The sequence below is a fragment of the Castanea sativa genome, chromosome 5 (genome assembly GCF_040712315.1).
Source record: "Castanea sativa cultivar Marrone di Chiusa Pesio chromosome 5, ASM4071231v1".
Taxonomy (NCBI): Eukaryota; Viridiplantae; Streptophyta; class Magnoliopsida; order Fagales; family Fagaceae; genus Castanea; species Castanea sativa.
The window spans coordinates 3249101-3267625 of record NC_134017.1 but is presented as its reverse complement, the minus strand read 5'-3'; the positions used below and the strand labels follow the sequence as shown (position 1 = coordinate 3267625).

The 18525-nt window shown below is 34.0% G+C and overlaps 2 protein-coding genes across 2 annotated transcripts; one reads left to right on the top strand and one right to left on the bottom strand.

Annotated features, from left to right (window-relative positions):
- Window positions 1-14: 14 nt before the first annotated feature.
- On the top strand, window positions 15-1022 carry LOC142634547 (putative GTP diphosphokinase RSH2, chloroplastic). Its single transcript, XM_075808851.1, has 4 exons — window positions 15-59; window positions 212-464; window positions 599-738; window positions 855-1022. The coding sequence occupies exons 1-4, from the start codon at window positions 15-17 to the stop codon at window positions 1020-1022; spliced, it is 606 nt and encodes a 201-aa protein (XP_075664966.1).
- A 3076-nt stretch (window positions 1023-4098) lies between these two features.
- Window positions 4099-4738, bottom strand: LOC142634546 (uncharacterized). Its single transcript, XM_075808850.1, has 2 exons — window positions 4412-4738; window positions 4099-4293 (listed from the first exon to the last, which is right to left on the bottom strand). The coding sequence occupies exons 1-2, from the start codon at window positions 4736-4738 to the stop codon at window positions 4099-4101; spliced, it is 522 nt and encodes a 173-aa protein (XP_075664965.1).
- Window positions 4739-18525: the final 13787 nt, after the last annotated feature.

The following is an 18525-nucleotide window of genomic DNA, read 5'->3' as shown; positions in this document are numbered from 1 at the left end:
AAAAACTAAAGGCCATGGCGGTTCCAACCATTGCTCTATACACAAGCCTACTAAGCAGCGTGTGCTCCTCATCACACTCATAGCACGATTTCGAGCTGAGCTCATCTCCACCGTCCACGTGTTAGAAGCCTGTGATTGGAGGCCTCTCTTGCCTCTTCTCCTCATCCTCCAGTCAGATACTCAAAAAGCTTTTGTAGTGATGAATTGAAAGCCTGTGATTGGAGGCCTCTCTTGCCTCTTCTCCTCATCCTCTTCAGTCAGATACTCAAAAAGCTTTTGTAGTGATGAATTGAAGAGTGAGGAATTGAAGGAGCTGAGCTTGAGTAGCTCTTATGGTTATTCTTCTCCAAGCAAGTTTTCTGGGTCCTTTTTGAAAAAGGATTTGAGCCGTGTCTCAGTTTTTCAAGGACCAGTTTCTTGTTGTAGTGATGGTAGTAGTAGTGTGGTGGTTGGTTCAGCTAGAGGTAATAGTGCTTGTGCTAATAATACTAGTAGCCCCACTCCCACATTGAGTTTCCAAAGTGGTTTGTTTAATGGGTTTGTGAGGAACGGTTATGGCTCTTGTTTAGAACTTTAGATTATGGTTCTTCTACATCAGGATTGGAGGTTTGTGGGGATGAGTTAAATGTGGAGGAGCTGACTTCTAACATAGAGGCGGAGCAAGGGAGTGCTGAGCCTTATGTGGAGTTGTTGTTGGGTGCACAGTTGAGACACAAGATCTTCTGTGAGGATTTTGGGGTGAAGGCTTTTTATTGGTTTTATTGTGTTTGTGTGGGGTTTTGGTGATTTGGGTTTGAGAGTCTTTTTACTGTTTTCTGTTGTAGATGCGTGCTAGTGGAGATCCCTATTTGTAGCATTGTGTGGAGACTGCAGTGATGCTGGCTTTGATTGGGGCTAATTCGACTGTGGTTGCTGCAGGGCTTTTGCATGACACTCTGGATGATTCTTTTATGAATTATGTCTATGATTTTGGGGCTTTTGATGCAGGGGTTGCTGATTTGGTTGAAGAGGTGAGAGTTTGAATTTTTATAACTATAAATGTTTTGTTTGATACTATAAGTAGAAAATAGTACTGTTGGTTCAATGCTTGAAATTGTTTGTATTGTTTGCACATGAAAGCATGTATGATGAACTATGGGGTACAATTCGCGGAGTTCACTTACTTTTTTGGGAAATCCTTCTTTCAGTTCACAGTTGTTTTAAAGTCGGTATTTGATGTCACGATTTTAGTGTCCACCCAGTCTAATGGTAGATTTGAACTCGAGATTTTCTACTGCTACGGTAGCATCATGTTGTTCGGCGTTTTGACTTTGGAGGCCTGGTTCCAACTGGTTGTCATGTGTCCTATCACTTGTTTTGTTTTTTGTTTAATTATTAGATTATAAATAGGGTAAATTTCACAAATCTACCTTGAGGTTTGGACTATTACCAATCAAGTCCAGAATATTTAAAGAGAAATGATATGTCCACAACATTTTTACAACAAATCTTAAGTGGCAGGATGTTACTGGTTGTTATTATTTGGGCAAAAAAGTAATCTTAGTGTTAGGTTCAAATTTGAACCAATAACAACTAACCACCTATGATTTGTTGTAAAAATGTTGTAAAAATGTTGTGGACGTAGCACCTCTCATATTTAAAAGCTAACTATCTCAGTCCCTAACTCTATATGCCTTGTAACGCCATAATATATTTTACTCTCTCTCTTCCCTCACCTTGAGTCTCTCTCTTCCCTTTCGTTGAAATTTTGAATCAGATTAGAAAGAAAAAAAAAGTTGAAGAACACAACCTTCTCACACAACCTACAACCTTTCTGTCTTCCCTTTCTTTGAAATTTTGAATTAGATTAGAAGGAAAAAAAAATTGAACACAACCTACAGCCTTTCTTAGCAAACAAATAGGAGAAATAAAGCTTGAATAGAATCCACGTCAACCTACCATTAGCAAAACTCACTAACCCATCAGCAAAACAATGGCATCAGCATATGCAATACCCACAAACCCAAAACCATCGACCATCAACAAAAGCCACAAACCCATCAGTAAAACAACATCATCGGCATCATCAATACTCATAAACTCATAAATGTGTGACCATCTGCCACCAACCACCCCACAATAAACTCAAACGATCTAAACCAAAACCCACAAACCTCCAAAGCCGACCCACAACAAAGCCCAAATCCTTTACCGCCGATCCTAACCAAAATCCGCAAACCACTGCGAACCCTTAGGTGGCGTTTGGTATGGAGGAATCCACATTACTCCTGACATCCAGATTCCTATGTTTTGTTTCATTAGAAGATTTCCAGGAATGTGAGTTGATAATGTTTGATGTATTCTCAAGAATCTTAAATGAATTATCTGTTTTTCCCATTTTATCTTTAGATTTGAATGTGAACTATCAAGTTCCTTTAAAAAAAAATCTTCAAGATATTGTTGTGTGGTAATACTTATAAGTAAACATGAAGTTTCAAGCCTCAATATTCTGCTCTTGGATGTTCATTTGTTATCGGCTTGCTATAAAGAGTGGGCAGAGTTGTTAATTACAATTTTTTGGTTGTCGTTCACGATGAGATTAAACGTTTGCAAGCTGGAATCGGTAAATATAAATGAAAGGCAGATGTTATTCCCTTTTTCATACCTTGAACCTGTCACATCTAATCCCTTTTTAATATCAAGTGTGTTTTACTCTTTCCATTTCACTAGACATGCTATGATTTGTCTGATATGATCTGCCTTTGCCTTTTGATACTCTGTTTTGTACATGTGTTTTGCTTCAATGTAAGATTAAACAAAGTATAGCATGATGACAACCATTTAAAAGTTGTAATAGCCATGTAACTGTAGGCAGAGTCATGACACATGATGGTATAGCACCCCAAATAACTGCATTTTGATGACGGCCAAAGCTCCCCGTCCAGCACTCTAGGAAGGCCAGAACACTCTGAGGCATCACCCAAGCTAACCCAAACATACCAAACACCATAGACCAAATATCATAAGCAAAACAACAATGGAGTAACAAGTGATCAGCAGACTCACCACTCCGTTTACACATGGAACACCAATCTACCACACAAATCTCTGCTTATGGAGATTATCCATGGTTACAATTTTACTCTTAGTGGTTGTCCACGCAAAGAAAGTTATCTTCCTAGAGACCTTTGCCTTGCATATAGGCTTCTATGGAAAAGAATAATAACCAGTAGGAGATAGAGCTTTATAATAAGATTTAACCTCAAAAGCTCCACTTGTAGTCAGGGGCCATCTTAGAAGATCCTCTTCAGCTCCTATTTTCACAGAATACAAATAGTTGAAGAAAGACTAAATAGATTCCAACTCCCAGTCTTGACAGGACCTTGTAAATATGACATTAATAAATAATGAAAAAATATATATAAACTATTAATTAGTCCTTTAAAAAAATATCTTACTCTAAATAGATAGATAAAAAACAAAATATAAACTATTATTTAGCAACACATTCATTAAAATTGTGATCTAACATTTCAAAATGACAAGAACAATACAAAAATAACTATTTAAATTCTCAAATGCTTTATTATTAATAATAATATTTAAAATAGCTTAATCCATAACAAAACAACTTGACAATGTTTAGGTCTATAAGACCATAGAAGTAGCAATAAAAGTAAAAGTAGTTCATCAACAATGAAAAAAATGCCTATTACATATATAATGTATTCACCCCTGCATCTATGATCACTTGAATAACATAGTCATACTTAACATCCCCAGGCAATGAGTAAAAATAATCACATTTACGTGTATCAGCTGTAAGCAATTCTCCAGCTTTGATTCTTTCTGTTATAGAAAGTCCTTCGATTTTCAATAGCTCATTGAATTCTTTCATTCTTCTCTCAGCTTCCTCTGACTCAATCTTGAAGCAAGATGCAATGGTGGCCATATGTCCATTAGTTTCTTCATACTTCTTCCCAAAGTCTTTCATTGTCTCCATTAAGGTCTCAATTAGTTCATCATTGGATCTTGGCCTCTTCTTATTTAGATTCTTAGAGCTAGCACCTTGATTGGGTATTTGTGTTTAGGAACCAGAATCATTTCCATTGATCTCTCCTATACCATCATTTTTTTTTCTGTCTCAGCTTCATTTGTAGGAGATTGGTTTTCTTGTCCTCTAGCTAACTCCTTTGTTGCATCTATAGCATGTTGAGCTCTATCCCCACTGGCCCTATCTTTACCAAACACAAGTGCTAAGTCATCAAAACGAGGGAAGTGCTTATTCCGCAATCCCTTAGCATCTGGATGACCCTGAAAGGAAACAAAAATATAAAAATTCAGTAATAAAATAAAAATTAGTCTTTAAAACATGAATGAAAAAAAAGAAGAAGATTACCTTGACCTAATCTTTAAAAATTTGTTTCTCAACCACAACCATATTCTTATTATCATTCCAACCAAAATCACTGGCATTTGGACCAAGCATGTCAGCTATTGCCCGATATTGTTTTCTTAAAATTTTGTATCTAGATTCTATATGTGGACTTGCCTTTATACCACATCCTAGCAGTTTCTTCTCCAGCAATTCCTCTAATTTAGCTGTAAAACCAGGCTTAAAACCATTTTCTGCTTTCCATTTAACATCGCCAGCCAGTTCCAATAAACACTCAACTAACTTATCATCTTCTTCAGCTGTCCATTGAAATTTAGTTCCTCTCTTTCCTTCATTGACAGGTTCACTATATGTATTTTCCATGTCTATGCAAAAATTGAACATTATACATAATTATCCAAATAAAAATGTAAGTACTGCATTTTTAAGAAAAAAAATTATACAATAAATTCATGATGGTAATTAAGGTCAACAAACTATGTAAAGGAACAAAAAACATGACAAAAAAAATACCACCAACTGAAATTATATTATAAAACAAATTCTTGGAATTTTTAAAAAAATAACAAAAACCATATTCCAAATTGAACATAAATTGTAAATGAGAAAATTACAGATTACGTAACTGTAATGTCAAATTGAGTAGCACCTAACTATATAATAGAATGAAAAGATACCAAGTAAACATCATCTCCAATTCAATGCCTAGAGGCCCTCCATTGTTCATACATTTCTTCAGCCAACTTATCTCTCCAATCACTCCATGCATCAGATGTCTCCACATACCTTATATGCTCACGATCCAACTCTTGAGCACCTGAGTTGTCAGACAAGGGAGAGTTCTCTTCAGGGTCAAGTGACATCTCTCTTCTTATATAGTTGTGGAGTAGTGCACAAGCTGAAATGATCCAACATTGGGTCTTGATTGGATAAAATGATCTACTCCTAAGTATTGCCCATCTTCCTTTTAGTAGGCCAAAGGCTCTCTCAATAATATTCCTAGTAGAAGAGTGTTTCATATTAAAAAACTCTTTAGGAGAAGTAGGTTGGTGACCTTGCCTCCAATCATTTAGGTGATATCTTTGTGCTCTATAAGGTGCAAGAAATCCCTCACCGTTGGTGTAACCAGCATCACACAAGTAGCAGTAACCTCACACCATTTTTAAACCATAAGAATTTAAATAGACGTGTCCAAAAAAAATTGATTAATAAGTATTTATTTATCTCGAGGGACTTTCAATCCATTTCTCCTAGAAATTGCATCTCTCAAAATTCTAGAATCTGCAGCTGAACCCTGCCAACCAAGCAATAGATAGATAAATTGCATATCGTGAGAACACACTCCTAGCACATTGGTGGCTATTTCATTTTTCCTGGTTCGATATCTAGGCCTGTCTTCAATTGCCACATTGACTGGAATGTAGGTTCCATCTAGTGCACCTAGACAATTCTATTATAGGACTTATTCATTAAATTTAAATCAATAATAAGAAATACATAGAAACACTCTAATCTAAATAGAAATGTACCTTAAACCATTTCCATCTTTCATCAGTATAGTTCTCAAGTATAGGCTCTAGTTTCTTAAAAAGGATGCTACACAACATTGAAGTTTCTACTTATACTCTCACCCGACCGAGCTAATTGTCGTGCTACAAATCTATTTTTTGCATGATGTGCAAGTACATGTAGAAAAGACGCTACCATCTCATCCATTTCCATATTCTTAGATGGCCTCAAACCCCCATGTATGAGGAGCATGTCACAAAGTTTTCTAAATGCTCTTTTGTCCATTTGTACATTGTTTATGGATGTTGTATCATCCATCCATTTGATTCATATTCATAACTCTCACATTTGCTCTCTCTAATATTTGGTCACCCCAACCTCCAATTCTTCCAACTCTCCTATTTCTAGAAAGAATCACTATTGCACACATGTGCACTAACATCATCCACATTTGGTGTAGTAAATCTAATTGAAGTAGCAACATAACTAAAATTTTCTTTTTATGACTCCTTGGTGGTCGAGCCATCACTATGATCATACACAAGAAATAAAAACTTGACATTTAAGAAAATTACAAATTATTAAAACAATTGCTACTAGACTAGCTACCAGTGTGACATATAGCTATGTAACTAATATAATAGAAGAAAACTACTTGGGAAACTTACTAATAAATTCTTATTAGCTAATAAAATCTGTTGTTTTTAATCTTAGATTAGCTATTTCCCGTAAATGACCAGTGCAAAAAGAGTAAAATGAGTTTCCTCCATTATATATTCTCACAATAATATCAAACCAATGAATCAAGGCTGGAAAAAAAAATAGCATATAATGTGTTTAGGATTGGTTGGTTACACACCTTGTGTATTCCAAATAGTTCTTATGCAGGCAGACCATTATGCAGGCAGATCATTATGCAGACAAATCATTATGCAGGCAGATATGTAGCTACCATGAAACCCCCACAAAATATATAAGTCATCACTATGTTCTAGTAGGATTTAAAATCTCCATACACACATGACACACAAATCAGACATTTCACAACACTCAAACCAAAGCATCACAAAACAGCTGAACAATTAATTATAATTTTGATTTAAATGATCATTTAATAAAAAATACATGAAAAAATCTCACCCAAAAAGCATGATTTTACCAATCTAATCATTCTCCAATCACAAACGAAACTTCAAGAAATTTAGGATCATTTCAATAAAGATCCAAATGCAAACACACACACACACTAGTAAAGAAAGCAATTTGAGACCCATATGCAAACACACACAAACCCAAATGCAAAATCAACAGATTGGCGAAGGATGATGGATGAACGTAGCTGGGCTTCGAAAATGGGTGAGGAGGATGATGAATCGGGTCGGCAATGGTGCGTGGGTTGGTGATGATGTGTGAGCTTTAGTGTGACGATGCATGAGTAGCGGCGATGGTGTTTGAGCTTCGGTGCGGCGATGAGGAGGATGATGAATCGGTGAGGATGATGGATGAGGATGATGGATGAAACGATGAGAGTTTGAGGATGAGAGAGAGGTGAGAGTGTGAGAGCTTTGACAAGGAGAGAAAGAGTGTGAAACAGAAACGGCTGGGGGCTGAGTAAAATGAAATAGAAAAAGAAAGAAAGAAATATTATGTTAATGAGAGTGGGAAAAAAAAAGTATTTGAGTTTAGCTTTGAGCTACAGTATACACAGCCATTACTGCAGCAAGAATCTAAAGATTTTTAACTTTGGCACCATCGTTGCATACAAATATGATGGGTTGTTAAAAATCTACGCATACTGTATCATTGTAAAACAAACATCAAAAGCACCATATAGAATACATATTATTGACATGTACTATAACATATGAATCTAGAAACAAAGCCGTAAATCCAAAAAAAAAAAAAAAAAAAAAAAAAAAAAAACCAGATGAAGCTACCAACTAGATCTATATTTCTAGAAACTAAACAAAATCAAGATTTGAGATACGGATAGATACATTAACAAATTCTCATGAAAATAAATTCATTAAAGTTTTGTTGAACAACACATACAACAGTAAAAGTGAATACCTGGCAATAATGGAGAGTCTCCTTCAAACTTTTTTTCTCACACGTAAAATCTAAATAGAACTTTGTTAAAAAATATATTAACAGAGTTTTTTATCCTGTTTATGTTGTTTTGGGGGGAAAAGATAAAGACAAGAGAGAAGATATTGATAATTTGTTTTATATTTTATCTTAATTGCTTAAATGATAAGAAAAAAGGGCTAAAATTGTCAATTTATAAAAAATATAATTTCTTTTAAGCTTGGGAATCTGGATTCCCACTTGTTTTAAAGGGAATCCACATTCCTATTGAGAGGGGTTTAAGGGGGGAATTCAAATTCCCCTGGCATCTGATTCCCTAGCGTAATTTGCAACCAAACATGAGAATCTTTAAACATTCCTAGGAATCTTAAAACATTACCCTGTACCAAACGCCACATTAGTTTTACCAATTTTGACCTAGGGCTATTTGGCTTGTAAAATATATTATTCTGGAGAATTTAATATTCTTGTGAATTTAAGCACTTAGCTACTTAAATTCTTGAAAAATAGATAAGATATGAGAAGAAGTGATTTGTTACAATTTTAATTAAGTGTAAGTAGTAGACCACTAAAATTCCTAACTTATACCCAAGACTTTTACAATCATATACCGGAATTTCACATCCACAATTTTACTAACTCCCAAAATTTTAAACTCTCATCTTGAATTTGTGCCAACCAAATACAATCTTAAAGAGTTTTTAAGGTTTTTGGTTGGCTAGTTAAAAAATGAGAATAAAAAATGTTTTGAGATCAATTTATCCCCTTGACTTTTTCTTCAATTGTCAAAATGGTTCTTAAGGTTAAATTTTTGATAAATTGCAAATTACACCCTTAAAGTTTGGGAATGTTTGAATTTTACACCTTGAAATTTAAGAATTTGGATTTTACCCCTTAAAGTTTAGGAGTGTTTACATTTTATACCTTGCCTTTTCAGAATTTGGATTTTACCTCTTAAGGTTTAGGGGTGTTTATATTTTACTCTCTAAAGTTCGGAGATGTTTGGATTTTACACTCTGAAATTTTAAAATTTGGGGGTGTAAAATCCAAACACCCCCAAACTTTAGGAGGTAAAATTCAAATTTTGAAACGTTAAGATGTAAAATCCAAACACTCCCAAACTTCAAGGGATAAAATCCATATTTTGAAACTTTAGTGTGTAAAATTCAAATATTTCCAAACTTTAGGGGTGCAATTTGCAATTTACCCTTAAATATTTTGTCAACTTAGCCCCTTGCTTTTTAAAATTGAGTTAATTAGATCATTCCACCCAAATTTGTTAGAAGACAACACAATTTAAACAATTTTTTTTTTATTTTTTACAATTTATCTGAAAACATTCATGAGACGACATTTAATATATCCTTTTGTTTGATAAATATTATTTTAAACAAATGTTTAAAGTTAAACAACTTCATTTGCTAGCATATTTGGAAAAAAAGATTTGACCAATTGACAAAAGTTGAGCCAAAAACATATCAAATGGCTTAATTGAATTTTAAGCAAGCCAATGAGCTCTAGCTCAATTGGCACCTCCTCACCTTGGAATTTCCAGGTGGAGGGTGAGATCGTTAGTTCAAAAACTACCATGGGATGTTTGTGTAACTTATATACGAAAAAATAATTAAAAAATAAAAGTATAGACATAAATAAATTTTAAAAATGGAACCAAATGCAAACACAAAATTGCATTTTGGCAACAAAAAAAAAAAACATGGAGGTGAATTCATCAAGACTTTGAAGTAGGGATGGACCCAAGAGGGGGCCCAAGCGTGCCCGGGCCCTTTGGCCAAAATATAATATTTTTTAGTTGGTTATTTTCAATAAAAAAAAAAAAACTAGCCCACCCCCTTACTTTGTAGCTTAGGTCCCCCTCCAAAACCATGAACCGTTAGTCTAGCACATGTAAATGTTAAAAAAAAATTGTAATTACAAAAAAATGTAAACCAAGTAGTCCAAACGGAAAAACGAATGAAAAAAAGAAAAGAAAAATTGAGATGTGAGACAGAAAGAAACTGAGAGACGAGAGAGACCTAGAAAGTAGAGAGTAGTCAAGACAGAGAGAAACTGAGAGGTGAGAGAGAATGAGAGTTCAAGATGGCCAGACCCATCTTGCCGCCACCCACGTCGCCACCACACGAGACCCATCTCGCTGCCCATGCTGCCACCATGTGAGACCCATCTCGGCATCTCGCTACCCTGACGCACACCCAAACAGCCACACCAATGCCACCATGTGAGACCCATCTTGCCTTTGGTTGCTCGATCTGCCTAGCCTAGCTTCGTTGTTCTAGCCTTCACAGTTCACACCTCACACTAAAGTAAGTATTTAATCTAGCCTTCAAAACCTAATATAATGTTTGTGAATCTCAGAATCTGTGCTTGTGGTGTTTATGTTTTTATTGATGAGTGATGATGGTGATTGTGAATTGAATATATGAATTCGTGCTTGTGGTGTTTTTTTTTGGCGTTGTGAGTTTGTGACTCTCTCTTTCATTATATAGATAAGAGAGACAGAGAAACAAAGAGTAGAGTTTGTAGAGATTACAGAACATATTAGATTATTAGTGTTTGAAAGTTTGACTGTTTATTGTTTGGAAGTTGAGCAATAATAGGGATAAGTGACAAAAAGAGGAACAGTGATTCAACTTTCAAGGAATAAAACTGGTAAAGTTAGAAAAAGTTTTTGTTGGTAGTGCATAATAAATTCATAGTGTCGGTAGTGAGAATGGGCGAGTGACAAAAATATGGAGACAAAGACAAAGAGATAAAGGCAGAGATACAAAGACAAAGACAAATCATATAATATAATAAATTGTCATACAAATTTAAAAAAATAACAGTGATTCACTTGCACCTATTGTTAACTCATAATGCTATAACTTGTAATTTGAAATTAGATAAGTTTATAAATTGAAAAGTAGTGAGAAGTACTAAATTTATAATTAAATGCATCGTGTGTATTATCTAGATTCTAGTATTTGTATTTACTTAGTAACAATAATTAGTTTGCTTGTGAGATAATATACATAATTCTTATTTTATTTGTAGATCATGAGGAAATCAACTACAATGTTTAATTTTTTAAAAGAAAAGATTCAAATTCTTCAGAAGTCAATGTAGTATAACAACTGCTATTTCCATTCTGGAAAATGTCAATGTTCCAATTCCAGAAAGTTCATTCTCCAATTCCATAAAATGTTGATATCCCAATTCTAGAAAATGACCATATCCCTTTAACAAAATTTCTAAAGGTTGATCTTGATTCTTTGGATTAAGATCTTGGAACATGTAAAGAAATATGGAAATATCATGTTAGTCAACGTGATGAAATTCGACGGGCTTACATTAAAAATGGTCTGCACCAACCTTGTGAAGATATGTACAAAAAAAACGGAGAACACAATCATAGCTTTCAAACTTCTTGGTTTGAATACCATTCAACATGGCTTGAATATTCTCCAACAAAAGATGCAGTTTATTGTCTACCCTACTTTATTTTTCATAAACCAAATGGGGTTGTGGGACAAAATGCATTCACTGTTGGTAGATTTAGAAAGTGGAAAAAAGTTGGGAGCAAAGATTGTTAATTACAAGGTCATACAAGGAAAGATCCTAACTCGGCTCATAGAGTTGCAAAGCAAATGTGTAAGGATTGATGAACCAATCGCAGCATTTACAAAATGTGATTGATCATTTCACTATAGAACAAATTGAAATAATTGGTTATAATTGAAGGCCTCAATTTATGTTGCTTGACATCTTGCCTTTCAAGCTATATCTTTTAGAGGTTGATATGAAAGCTTTAGCTCATCTAATCGTGGGAACTTTATTGAAACATTGGATATTGTGACTTTTTGGAATGAGAGGGTTGCTGAAATAATAGAAAAAGCTCCCAAAAATGCAACCTACATATCACCTAGGATTCAAAAGGAAATTTTACATGCTTACTCAGCCAAAGTGAAGAAGGCAATTTGAGAAGAAATTGGTGATGCAAAGTTTTCCATAATGGTTGATGAAGCTCGTGATGAGTCTATGAAAGAGCAAATGGCTGTATTTTTTAGATATATTGATACAAAAGGCTTTGTGAAAGAATGTATTTTTGGGCTTACTCATGTTGTGGACACTGCGACTTTGACTCTAAAAAAGGGATATATTCTTTGTTATCTCAACATTGCTTAGATATACAAAATATTCGAGGGTAAGGATATGATGGAGCAAGCAACATGTGAGGTGTGTGGAATGGATTACAAGCTTTGATTTTGAATGACTGCTCATATGTTTACTACATTCATTTTTTTGCACATCGCCTACAATTGGCATTAGTAAAAACATCAAAACAAATTTTCCCCATTAGTGGGTTTTTTCTAAAATTGATTTTGGTGATCAAAACTGTTAATGCTTCATACAAGTGTAATGAGCAATTGAAAGTTGCCAACGCTAATGAAATAGCATGTTTGATTGATCTTGAAGAGCTTGAGATTGGAAGTGAACTTAATCAAATTGACACTTTACAACGACCTGTAGAAACACATTGAAGTTTACATTTTAGATCAGTTTCTAGCTTATGAAGGATGTTTTCTCCAACATGTGAAGTTTTATTTATATCTATATATTACTAAAAGCTGAAGCGTAGCATTTAATGTTGCTACGCTTATATTAAGCCACATCTGCTGTCATGTCATTCCCATCCTCTTTCCTAAATTTATCCTACAATTTTAAAATAGTTTTTTTCAATTTTAAAATATTAATAAAACTAAAATTATTTCCAACCTATCTCCACCATAAAGCCCACTTATTTTAAATTTAATTCCACCAACCACTTCTTCTAAATTTAATTCTAACATAAAGCCTAAACCCAAGCCTTCTAAATTGAAAACCCTAATAAACCCACAATTACAACCTCTTGATTTCCTTCCCTTTTATTTCTCATGTGTTCCTTCCCCTTCCCACCTTCTAATGGCAGAATCCTCACGCCTCTTTTGTTTCTTACGTGTTCCTTCCCCTTCCCCACCTTCTAATAGCGGCCTCTCTGTCTTCCTTACTCCTTTCCTCACATTATATATAAATACTGACAGAAGTTAGATGCTTCAGTTCAGGTATCTCTAAATACTTGCTACTCTATTCTTTTTGCTTGATTGCTTGATGCTTTTTATTCCCTTCTTAAATTTTGTTACCGCCTGTTGCCTCTTGAGTGTTGTGATGTGACTCAAATTAGTTTGTGTAGTCTGTGCAAAATAAGGCAATATTGTTGCAGCTAAAACAATTTTCTATGTATTTATTACAATGCCAAATATTGTAGCAGATCTCCTGTGTATGTATTTAAATTTAAACAAATTGTATCAAATATCTGATCTCAATGTCGATTGGAGTTTATTTTTTGTTGGCTATGTTTAGGGATGTGTTGACACCCCATTTTGCAACCCACATTTAACCTTACATGGAGGGTAAAAGGGTAATTTTGCCTTGAAAATATATATCTTGATTCTGGTCATTAGATCCTAAATCTTATTTCACCAAAATGATCTTGATGTTGTAACGATCAAATAAACTGGTCATAAGTCCTAATCGGACCATCAAATTGAAAGTTATCATCAAATCAAGTTTTAATGGCCGAGATGCGCTATCATGAATTTAATCTAACTATATGTGATTATGAATAATTGATTCCAATTGGTTATAATTATAATCAATTTAAGATTAATGATGTGTCATAATTTAATTGGTTAGGACTACATTTTATGGTAAGGTTGCATACACCTAATTAATTAGATAGTTAAACATTAATTATTCAATGAGTAATTTGTGCAATTATCTTTTAATTAGAGTAAATTTGGAATCAATTAATTCTGAAATGGGAGTGATTGGAGCCATTTAATGTTAATTGGGAGCTAATTTGGGACCTATTAACGTTAATTGTGCTGAAATCGTTTTTTAACAAATGACCTCTGCTCACAATTTCATCGATATCTCTCAGAATATTTTGAATTTGTGAATGAGGTTAATTTTTTTCAGAAACTAGACACCCGGGGCTTCAATTTGAGCATAAGAACGAGACAATTCCAATCAGAATTAAGTCAGATATGATTTTTCGAAGTTGGCTTTACTAGCTATTACAGCAGCTACGGGAAAACCGAATTTTGGCTTGCTCCTCACTCCCACCAATCTCTACATTTAATGCACCAGATTTTCCTAAAAGCTAAGATGAGGTCTAGGTTCATGATTCTTTGTCAACCCTCATTAAATGGCTTTCCATTCATATTTCATTCACCACTACTATATAAATCTCCCATCTCCTTCATTCCAGAAGACACAAGAACCCCTTCTCTTCTCCTCTCTTGAGTTCTAGTGAAGTTGAGTGGTCTTGTCATATCTTGGTCTTTTTGAGACTCAAGGTATTGAGTGAGACTCACTCTTCCTCTCCTAATTCTTCTTTTCCTCCACCCTTAGGACCTCTACCAAGAGTCTCCTCTTCCACCAGATGAATCTTGCATGAAGGTATAATCCCTTTCCCTAACTTGTTTTTTGTGTTGTTATGACGAGAATTTAGAATTAAAGCATGATAGTAACTATTTAAATTTCCTTGAATATATTTGAATGTTTTTAAATGTTCTTATGTGTTCCTCATATGTTCATTCATAACACTAATTTCGATCTTAAATCCACATAAAAAAATATGAAAAACGTGTTTGTTTCATAATTCTTTCAAATCCTTAAATCTAGGTTATCACTATCCACACACATTTACTATAATTTATTTTTCAATCCAAATGCAATGCTTAATAAATTGAATTAGGATTTATCACATGCACACACATTAAATTCACCATGTAAATTGATTGACATATTGGATGATATGATATGAATGTTGGCTACCATAGTCTAGAAGACCGGTTTCACTGGGCAAAGTAGGTGCCTAACACCTTCTCACCTTGTAACATAGCCTCCGACCTTAGATCAAGGGTTAGTAGATTCAATGCTTATCTATGTAATTTTTCAATTTCTAGATTGTAACTAGGAGACAAAGCCATGTACTTTATCTTAGATTGTATCTAGGACTAAAGCCCTGTAATTTTCCTATGATTAATGTAAATTCAATTGAAAATTAATAAAATGAGAAATTTTTCAATTTTGGTTTTCTTATTTATCCCAATAGTTAAATAAGTAGCGACTTCATTGTAAAACCCTTAATTTAAAGGGGAAAAATGTAACTAGTCGAACCACCATTTTGAGAGGCAATAAAACAACTCCATCCATTCATGTGGGTTTGGCCCAACATCCTATAAAACGGGTCGAGGCGCAGTCCCTCACAGGATGTAGCAATTCTTATATTTCAGTTTGGGAAGTTTTTTAATTTGAAGTTTTCTTGATGTTAAATACCATCTTGGATCTATGAATGCTTTAGTTTTGTTGAAAAAAATGAAGGTTACTTGCTAACAAGAGGAATGATGTCTCTTAAGAATTGTTTTCCCTTAACTGAACATTTATTATTTTGATGTTCCATGTGTTACGGTTTGCCATGTCTGACCTTGCCAAAGCATTTATAGTATTTGAAGCTCTGTTTGCTGATTGAGATAATAATTTTCTGACTAACACACTTTCAACTCCACCTTTTAGTGGTAACTTCATCTTCATTGCTTTTGCACATGGGAACCTTACACTGACAAAGAAGATGCAATCAACTTTATCAATACCAAAGTTATTCCTCACCCATGGTTGAGGGCAACTTGCCTTAATGGTCAGTCCATTGGTGCCATTTCAGTGACCAAAAATTCAGAAAATGATAAGTGTTGAGGTGAGCTTGGCTATGTTTTGGGCTCCAAGTATTGAGGCAGAGGGATTGCAACTAAAGCAGTTAAGTAGGTGGCTAGTACTATATTTGTTGAATAACCACACTTGGAAAGGCTTGAAGCTTGATGTAGAAAATGTGGGCCCCCAAAGGGTGCTAGACAAGGCTGGGTTTCAGAAGGAAGGTGTTCTAAGGAAGTATATGATTTTGAAGGGGAAAACTAGAGACTTGGTCATGTTTAGTCTTCATTCTTCTGATCCCAAGAGCTGACTATTTGTTCAAAGTTTTAGTTTGTTTTTTAAGTTTTTTTTTTGTGATTTATGAATCTTAAACCACCCATTAGCAGAAAACATTGATTAAAATTCTATCCAAATGCTTTAAATGTACTCTCTTGTCATATAGATCTTGAGATTATAAAAAATTGTATCCATAGCATATTATATATATATATACAGATATATATATATATATATTTAAATGTTATTCCTACTACAATCTTTCTATAAGATAGCAGTAGATTAATCGTAAACATAGAAAATTAGTTCAATGTCAAGCCATCTAGCATATAAAATTTGTATTGGTTAAAGTACAATAGACATTTACCATATAATAAAGTGCACATATAATTGAGGATTTAATTTAATTGAGGAACCATGTGTTTATGGTATTACATTGTCTAATGACACCCAAATTAGCTCTCTTGGCCTCCCTCTACCCTTCTTTGAAAGGGGGGTATCAATGCTTTTTACAAAGTTGAAAGGGGAATATCAATCGATTTTGCAATGACCATCGCCAAAGTTAATAACTTTTTCTTCAATAACTGAAATGGATATCAAAGATTTTCCAGCTATTTCAAATTTATTAATAATTGATTTATATATTGATACAACTTATGCAACTTTTGTTTTTGGCGAGCTCTTTTTTGGTTTCTGCTTACAATATTTAATGATTGAACTATCATCGATACATATGTTGCAAGTGAACTTCTGTCTTCTCACATTCTCTACACTGCTTTAAACAACTAAAAAGCAAGCTTGTGGCTGTATGGCACAAGTTTGTTAACATAAATATACGGCTATTTATTGAATAGGTCACATATCCACAACAATTATTTTATCATTAATTAATAAAAGTAATGGACAAGAGTTTTCTTAATTTTCTAGCAAGACTATGCCTGGCATCATGTGATCAGAATTACAACTTAATTATACATTGCTTTTTGCTTTTTGTAGGTTCTATGAAAATTTAAAACTATTCATGCTTTCAATTATTTCAAATTATTGATCAAACCAAAGCAACAAACTTGATACTTAATTCCCTATTATTCATTTTTATTTAATTCATAAATTCATCATTTGGGGGTCATTAAACAAAATTAAAGTCATATTTGTTATGGGTCGATGCAATAGCAAAGCAAAATAAATTTATGATCAGCAAATGATGAGAGTAGCAAGTAAATTAACATGTGTCCGTTACTTTCTAAGACTATTTGGAGATTCCTGTCTTTATTCAGTTCCGTTAAAAATTAAAATATCACAAGGTAAGTCCCAACCCAAAAACTTAAACTAAAATAGCTTTTTAGACCAACCTCATTGTTTTAAATCTCCCTCTATTTTTGCTTTTAATTTACCTTTGTTTTTACTGAATTTTTTTACAATCTCATCTGACAGTTATCTCAAAATCTGAATGTCATGTGGTTCTAAAGAATTTGGGAAATTTTTTATTTATAAAATTCCCCTATTTTTTCAACTTGTCTAGGTTCTATATTCTTTTATACCATGTGTTAAGGACATATTTTATGTAGTTGGCTAATCCTTTGACAAAACACACTTTATTTGTAATTGGGTAAATCTAGGATGTGTTTTATACTTCAAAGAGCATGTTGTTCAAGTCTAGTATTAAAGTCATGAAGATTGGACCAAGAAACAAGTGAAGAAAAGGTGTTCACTAAAGCTGGACAGATAGCTCAACACCTGCGGACAGATAACTCGATAGTTGCTCGATAGATAGCTATTTATCGAGATTTAATGAGGCTCGATAGATACTATCTATCGATGTATCTATCGAGGTTACAAAAATTCAAATTTTCAGATCTGATTTTCGGCCCATGCTTATGTATTTGTGTAGGGTTTCTTTTTTCACAACCCTAGACATATATAAGGCTTATTTTAAAGGCCGTCACATAAGAGAATACAAGGAGAACGTAGGCAAAAGGTGACTGAAGCCTTATTATCTAAAAAAGAAGCTACTGCGTCTTTGCGCCTTAGGGTTTTGTAACCAAGTGTTTCTTGATCTTTATTGTTGATGAAGTGAAGAACTTTGTAGCCAACATTTTTCTTCCTCAAGTTGGTGAGTGAGTCACATACTGGGATTCGTGCAAAGGAGTTAATCACGTATTGGGATCTGTGCATCAAAAGGATGGCGTTCATATATTGAAGAGTTCAGAGGTTCTGAAGCGGTAGAAGGTTTCTGCTATGAGTTCATCTACGAGGATTGTAGAGTTTAGGGACAAAGGTTTTGTACTAGATCTGAAACTTCTCTTTACTATAGTGAATTACTTTTCGGGAAGGGTTCCCCCCAGGTTTTTTACTGTGAAACTAGTTGATTTCATTGGCTTTCTTGGGTCATCATATCTTGTCTTATTTACTTTTCAGCTGCATATGATTTTGACATGATATTGATGTTTGTTTGTTTTAACAAGTTTTATTCATAATAAATCTAATTAACAACTTGAGTTTAAAACTTGTTAATTCTATTAACCGAG